This window comes from Patiria miniata, unplaced genomic scaffold, assembly GCF_015706575.1.
Source record: "Patiria miniata isolate m_02_andy unplaced genomic scaffold, ASM1570657v1 HiC_scaffold_30, whole genome shotgun sequence".
In the NCBI taxonomy this organism is placed as follows: Eukaryota; Metazoa; Echinodermata; class Asteroidea; order Valvatida; family Asterinidae; genus Patiria; species Patiria miniata.
Window position 1 is genome coordinate 9,354,132 of NW_024037070.1, and position 7,321 is coordinate 9,361,452.

At 39.7% G+C, this 7,321-nt stretch overlaps 2 protein-coding genes across 2 annotated transcripts in view; both read right to left on the reverse strand.

Moving 5' to 3' along the window:
- Positions 1 to 534: 534 nt before the first annotated feature.
- Positions 535 to 5,719, reverse strand: LOC119739351 (bactericidal permeability-increasing protein-like). The gene is made up of 10 exons (XM_038214248.1): positions 5,665 to 5,719; positions 5,013 to 5,101; positions 4,578 to 4,757; positions 3,645 to 3,707; positions 2,957 to 3,124; positions 2,709 to 2,776; positions 2,481 to 2,523; positions 2,290 to 2,353; positions 1,711 to 1,787; positions 535 to 1,507 (listed from the first exon to the last, which is right to left on the reverse strand). Exons 1-10 carry the CDS (start codon positions 5,717 to 5,719, stop codon positions 1,454 to 1,456), a joined length of 861 nt encoding a protein of 286 aa, XP_038070176.1. The 3' UTR covers positions 535 to 1,453.
- A 425-nt stretch (positions 5,720 to 6,144) lies between these two features.
- LOC119739122 (bactericidal permeability-increasing protein-like) overlaps positions 6,145 to 7,321 on the reverse strand; it is a 10,698-nt gene continuing 9,521 nt past the window's right edge. Inside the window, exon 16 of the mRNA XM_038213951.1 lies at positions 6,145 to 6,214. Coding sequence (XP_038069879.1) covers positions 6,145 to 6,214 — 70 coding nt within the window. The remainder of the gene's footprint in view (positions 6,215 to 7,321) is intronic.

Below are 7,321 nucleotides of genomic sequence, written 5' to 3' on the forward strand. Positions count from 1 at the left end.
AATTGGGGGAAACTTCGAGGTGCGCCGCGTATATCGTTATAGGGACCGGACTCCACTATAGACATACTGCTGCTCCTGTCTTTTAAAAGACTCGTGGAAGGGCGAGGTCCGCAAGCCAATTCCAAGAACAATCATGTTTCAAATTCATTCACTAACCTTTCAGAACACCGGTCTGGACATTATTTTCACCACATCCGTTTTTGTGTTCATCCCACGTGGAAGATTCGTGTATTTCATACCGAGTGCCGCCATGTTCTTCATCATACTTAAGATCAGCTGACGGATAACAACCAATCAGCAGCATCCGTGTCGTTTCACGAATTACGATGTGACACGCATGCGTATTATTGGACGTTTGATATGGTACCGAACTCCGCTGCGAAGGATGATACTAAAACCAATTATAATTCCGCCTCGGCGAAATATGTAAACAAATAAATAAAGAAATTATACAAACGACATTAAAAAAAAAACCGAAAGGGGAAGCTTCCCATTAGGGGGCATAATAATAACAGATTGAACAGTAACCTTAAGTTGCCGTTTTGCACGCTTATCTTTAATGTCCCTTTTGCACCAATTATGTTTAAATTCTTATTGTAAAAAATGGAGTTTCGGTATGTTTTTAATTCTACGTTTTAATCGCTGAATTCCCCATACACTCTCTTCAGCATTTTTTATTGCCGTTGCAAAATAGTTTGGCCAACAGAGGCCGCGCAAAATGAACAGAATTTCAGACTTTGAAGCGCGTATAATTGCAACTTTTAGCGTAGGCCTAAATGCTGAAGAACTCAGACAGCAAAATACAGCATATTAAACACTACGAAATATATACTTGAATAATAATAATAATAATCGATTTCCAAGTTTAAAAAAAATATGATTACAAAATGTGAATTCATGTAACAAGGTCTTTTAAAAAGTTACGACAAATTTGCCCTCCTCCCCCCCCCCCCCGCTCCCAAACCGAAATGCCCCACTGAAACAAAAATCCACTTGTCAAATTTAGTTTTCAATTCTAGTGGTATTATGCTTTCTTCGTTATAAAGGCGCACTGGTACACAACTTAGTTGAGCCACTCTTCTTACAAAAACGATTATTGTGCAGTTGTTCAAATCATCTATACATTGTTTCTCCAATGTTGTTACTTTACGACAAAATAGTCATTAAATTTGATAACACAATACAAGAACGACAATTCTCATCTACATGCACGTTTCTCAAACGTTATACTGCAATTATTTACAGGCTTTGGTATACAAAAAAAAACACGTTCAAGAAAAAAAAACACTGTTTCATAATTTCTTATCACACCATATTCCTATTCCAAATGAACCATTAATTTTGAGTGGTTGTAGTTTGGATGACACGGTCCGCATTTTTATTAGACTCTGACGAGTGTACGTTCATGTGCAACAATTGGATTTTCTTTGTGCCTTTCTGCTGTCTCCGAGCTTTAGAGCAAAGCTGAAGGGGTGAATTTGATGTCAGCAGCAAGTTTGATGAAGCCCTGGAATAGGAGGAAGAGAAAAGAAAATGTGAAAATAAAAGCAAATGTATGCCCCACAATTTCTCAATTAAAAAATAACTTTACTGTATATACCCGACTCCAAATAATCGTCTGAAGACTGTGTTTACATGACACCGTTTGGAATGGCCATAATACCCCAACAAAATACCAACAAACAAAACAAACAAAAAATGCGGTCATACCTTTCCTTGCTTGATGACTGTTTTTTCCAACTTGATGTTAGGGCTGGTAGGCAATGGGAAACCCTTCCTTCCTTCCTCTGTTTAAGAGCAACAAAAAACCTAATCATGATAATTTCTGAAAACATCACTCTGACTTTCTAAAGTAGCATTCGAAAGGGCCTTGGCATGATCAAATGAAAGGACAAAGAAAAGAATGGCTTCTGAATCTTGCGTGTCTCCTCAACTCCGGAGAGGAGACATGTTTTCTGCGCCCCTAACGTAAATTGAAAAACAGCAAATGTTACCCCCCCCCCCCCCAAAGGATATGGGAGTGCCTTCACACATTTCCACAGAAGGAAATGGTTTTGTATCGCTTCGATAGACATTGGTTAACATTATGTGCCTTACTCATTGTAACTAAAATATAATAACCAAAGAACATTCTCTAATACACCTGCATTGCATGAGGTATATACTTCGTGATATATTCAATAGCACATTGGTAGGTTTAATGAGTTATGACTAAAATGTTAACAGTCTATTAAAATTCCATTTTTATAACAAAGCAGAAAATACAAATCGTGAATCGAAGTCACTTACCGTTGATCCATGGAATGAGGAAGAAACTTGTCAGGGCGTGAACAGCCTCACTGATCGGTTTCATCTAGAAATTTTCAAAGAAAAACATACCGATATTCAAAAGTGGAAGAAGATCTTGAAATGCATTCAGCTGAGTCGTTGGTTAATAATCTTATGAACGGTTGTTTCTCTAATTTTCGTAAAATTCCTACCTGGATTTTTCCGATGGCGGACCGTTTCAAAGCAACCACGATACTAAACATAAAAAAAATAACACACACGATATTATTTGAATAATTGTGACAAATCTCACCAAACTAAATGGTGTCTTATCTACATCCCGGCATGCAACTTACAGGTGGGGTTAAGTCTTGAAGTCCTAGGCCAAAAGCAATCACGGTGCATAGACCGCTTTTTAAGACCAACATATCGAGACTTACCTCAAGGAGTCGGTCATCCATTTGAGACTCATGCCATCACTCGACAGCAATGTCGAACAACTGATGGTCTGTGAGCAATAAATACCGTAAGGTTATCAGTTTCTTTGCGTGGAATGGCACAGCAAGGCTTACTCTTAGGTTATAGTCGGTTCCTGATTGTAGTATTTTTCTGGGGGGGGGGGGGAAGGGGGAGATATTCTTTGCTCGAAGGTGCTACTTTTCATAGGTGCCCATTTTCAATCACCTACCGAGTTCAAGGTGAAGAGATACACCAGAGTTTTGTTGGGCAGGGTGACGAAAAAATCCAAGTCGGCCTTGAGGGAGACGTTGACATTGTCCTCGCCGATGTTAATCACTGGCGGCGCTGTGGCATTGGCGTTTACTTGCATCAGCAGGTTCGGATACTTCTTGGACACCTGCAGTTGCGAGGGATCGAAGAACACATGTGTGATTGATGGCCAGAGATAATCGTGAGATGGCAAAAGCTGGATATACTATTTAACTGAAAATTTGACTGTCGATGAGGTTTAGAATAGGCCGAAGCATTGTTAATAGAGATCATTTTAGCTACAAGCCTATTAGGGTAGGGCCGAAGGGGCGGGGCCTAAGGGGGTGGGCCTTCCTCCTCGGAATCTCACCACCTCCTCGAAACTTAACCACATCGACATACAAACCCACTTTGGTGCCCTCCGTCCTTTTAAAAGCTACCTCAATAAGCACGACATGCAATTTTAATTGATGCCTAAAGATACAAGGGGAGAAATGATAACGCGTACATTTTGACTTAAGTTAAGAAAGGTGATGTCCGGTACCCAACCCAGAGCATTTTTGTCCAGCGAAAATTCAGCATTGTGTACATTCCTCTACCGTGCCGAATCGATTAGATCAGCAAAACCAAGCGGTAGATTTGGACAGGTTTTTACACATTTTACTCACATTAGGCAAAAGAGACTCGACAAGGAACGAGGAAGTATTCAGGCTGTATTTACCAGGAGGCATCTGTAAATAAAACACAAATCCAATGTGGATCTTTTCATACATTATACGGTCTAAAACTTGATGACGAGACGTCAGAAACGGTATATATAGATCGCAGTATTTTTTTATCCTGAAGTTGAACCAAAGTCTCTTTTTAACCAAAAAAATGCAAATTCACTCCATCCGAGTAAGATAATTGAAACGATAAGGAAAAGATGATTTAAGTGAAATTCATTCAAAAAGTTTATTGAATGGATCGAGTTTTCACTCACTAAGACAAGTAACTACTTTTCAAAGTATACAGTTAGGGTGATTTTCACTGAAAGTCGTCTCTTCATAATTTCACTCTTTGGGAACTTACAAATAGCACACTAGCCTATGTGGTTCATCCAGTTGAATGAAAATTTGCAACAAAACGAATAACTGTTTTTATTAACAAAAGTTAGGCATTACAATGTTCTGATTGTAAACACCTGTAATTCAGCTTCAGCTGCGAAACGGTGCTAATAATTTGAATTGAATGGAATTGATTGGAGTTTTGTTGACGTTTTCATTGAGCATGGTTTCTGTAAATGGTTCTAGTGCTTAAACAAAATGTCCATCGCATAGGCCTATACAAACAATTCGAGAATTAAAAACACAATCATTTCGATTCTAAATCAAAAGGCGATACATGCCCTTCTAAAAAAAGGTTCTGTTTTAATTGAAAAAATGAATCAATTAAGTTACATTTTGACTAATTAATTAAGTGATTTTACTATAAATGAAAAAGGAATAAACGTCCTTTGATAAAAAGAAATTGGTTTCAAATGCTAGGTAAACTGGCTTTAATATATATTCTATTTTGGCGACCAAAATGACAACAACAAAACATCTTCACAGTCTGCGTACCTTATCCTGAGTAACGTTGAACTCGAACTTGCCAGCCTCGTAGTACACGTAGGCAGCCGTCTGAAACAGGTAATCGGTGACCCAGAGAAAAACGTGCCGGGAAACGTCAGGATCCGGCCGTATGACGGGCACTGTGTACGGCGCCTCCTTATGGGGCGTGTCCCTCGGGAACACCTCTCCCTATTGGCAGAAATGTTCATGACATCATTATCATTGCGTCATAATAATTAGTCAAATCAAGTGGCAAAGCAGTGGGTAAAAAATGGCTGAATGCCACTGTGACGTTCCGAAATAATAGGCAAAAGAAGATAGTCTACGGGGAAAATGATTCAAAACTTGGCGCAGCTTTTAACAGACTTTACCGAGACCTTTGTAGACATCTTAATTTTGATCAATTGTTTTGTTGGAACGGATAACTGCAGCTTCTATCTTCACCTTGTGGGCTGTGTCGACGTGGCCAGAGAATTGGGGAGCTGTCACCAAGGAGTAGTCAATCACGGCATACTGGTCGATGGGGGCTTGGGCTGGAAGAAGGGGTAGAACAGATGAGAATCATTCACATCTAGAACACAGCTTGAAGTGTTTATAATCTCTGTTTTGTTACTACTTTAGGAACAATTGATTCTCTCCTGTTCAGAGGGAAGCTTATTTGAGGTCACTTGCTCATTTGGTCCAACTATACTCTGTCTTATAATTTCATTACCATAAACTAGGTGCACAAATGGACAGAACAAAGTTGCACGTGAAGACACCAAAAAGTTGTTTTGAGCATGAGTCCAGTAAAGATAGCAATAACTGCGATGAGGGACGTATAATTAAGGAGGTGTTGTTTTAAGGAACTTCTGGTTCCACCATAAGGATAACTCGGGCACCTCGTCTCGCCAAAGATTAGACACTCGCGATATGCTGGCTGCAATTACCTGTTCAGTCTATGAACTGGATGGATTGAACCAGACAAAGTTGTTTGGCTTTTCCCGGAACCTGGCCTGAATGGATTTTTGCTCACTTTAAAGGAACGTTTGGATTTGTAAAAAAGAAAATATAGAAGAGAACGAAAATCCTCGATCATCTTGAGAGTTGAACTTACTTTTCAGTTTGGAAAACTGCTTCTGTAGATCCGTATTGACCTCCTTGATTATCATGGCACATGTCTGTCAAAATCAATCATTTTTTTGAGCTATATAGGTTAATAATGTTGATCTTCTTGTCAGTGCACGTGTGCTTATTAAAGGCGGGTTCATATTCTGCGCAAAGGAGAAAGCGAACGCGATTTCGTGACGTCACGGCAAGTTTTCTCCCTGCCTACATGAATTGAAAAGTTGAATTCATTTCAATTCCAAACAATTGCGCCACAAATGCTTCGTAAATTAGTCAGACTTCCTGCGTAGAAGAATATACGTTACGCCAAAGTGTTGTTGCTGCTGCTGCCTCACTGCAGTCTGCCATCGCTATCTGACCATTCAGCTGTAATTCTATTTTCATTGCTCACCATTCCCCTCTAGATGCTGGAGCTATAGTGGGATTTAGTCTTTCGTTTGGAAACAGTGTAAATTGTAACCTGTCATCATCATACCTGTTTGTTGAGCGAACTTTTGATGGAGTTGCTGATGCTTCCGGAAAACAGATTGTACAACCAGCTGAAATCGTGGGCAATAATAAAAGTGAGCTTTAAATGATCAGTTACCTTTTCTGTTGCAGAATATAGCAGCAGCCAAACGCAAATCGTTGTATGTCTCGTCAGGGTTCAATCTCTACTCAACCCAGTCATTTCTCGATGTATGAGTTATCAATTGGTTTCTTATAAACTTTAGAAAGCGTTGTTTTCTGGTTTAGAATTCCATTATTGAAAATTGCAATTAAATTTATTTTAATATTATTTCAGCCTCTCCATCAACCAAACCTTACAAGGGCCCTTTGTGTCCTTTAAAACCACCGCATTTTTGTTTTATCAAGAACAACATCTGCCTTTATTTACCTAGCACCCCATGCAACTTGACGTGAACGCTGCCCGCATTGAAGGAACAATCCGAACTCGCCGAGCTTACAGTTGGGCGTCCGGCCTGGTCCTTACCTAAAAAAATATCCCAAGCATAATTAACATAAGAGTTTGACAAGGAACGGATGTGTCTCGTGAACCTTTTAAGGTTTCTCAGAAGCGTGGTCTTACGGTTACTGTTATAGACTCATTCCTCGCTGCGCCCTCACTGAGGGACATGGTTTTCTCCACCCTCAGATGTGACGGGGTTTATGTTCTTGGGTAAGACATAGGCCAAGGAAGACTCATCTCATGACTTGACGAAAAGTGAGAAGCACTTTTTGGGACCACATAAACGCCAATTACCTATATTATTAACATTGATGAAGTGTTCATGCATTTTGCAACATGCTAATGCACTCTGCAACGTTGTCATGCACTACTTTGCAGGAGCTCGTCCACTTTGCAACGAGCTCATGCACTTTGCAACGTGCTCATTCAATTTTCGTTGCCTCCTCTCACCTACACACGGCTTGTGATCAAATACTGGTACGGTGAAGTATTCGTCAAATTTTCTCTCTCACACTATCTCACTGTGGAGTTCCTTATCAAAATCCAACTGTACTCGTCTTGTAGTTTATCCCAACGAAATCTGAGTCCTTATAATCTCATAATTCTGTTTTGTTGTCTAACGCCGCCATGCATCTTGACTTGCCTTTGGTCGTTAGTTTAGCGAATTTAATGTTATTTAAATATTGATTTTTTTTTT

Excerpts from the sequence above, each read along its gene's own strand:
- LOC119739351 (XM_038214248.1), bottom strand. The coding sequence starts at position 5,719 with ATGATAATCAAGGAGGTCAATACGGATCTACAGAAGCAGTTTTCCAAA. Across the intron at positions 5,102-5,664 it reads GCAGTTTTCCAAACTGAAAA|CCCAAGCCCCCATCGACCAG; the intron begins GTAAGTTCAACT and ends CCCTTCTTCCAG. Across the intron at positions 1,508-1,710 it reads CAGTCATCAAGCAAGGAAAG|GGCTTCATCAAACTTGCTGC; the intron begins GTATGACCGCAT and ends CTCCTATTCCAG.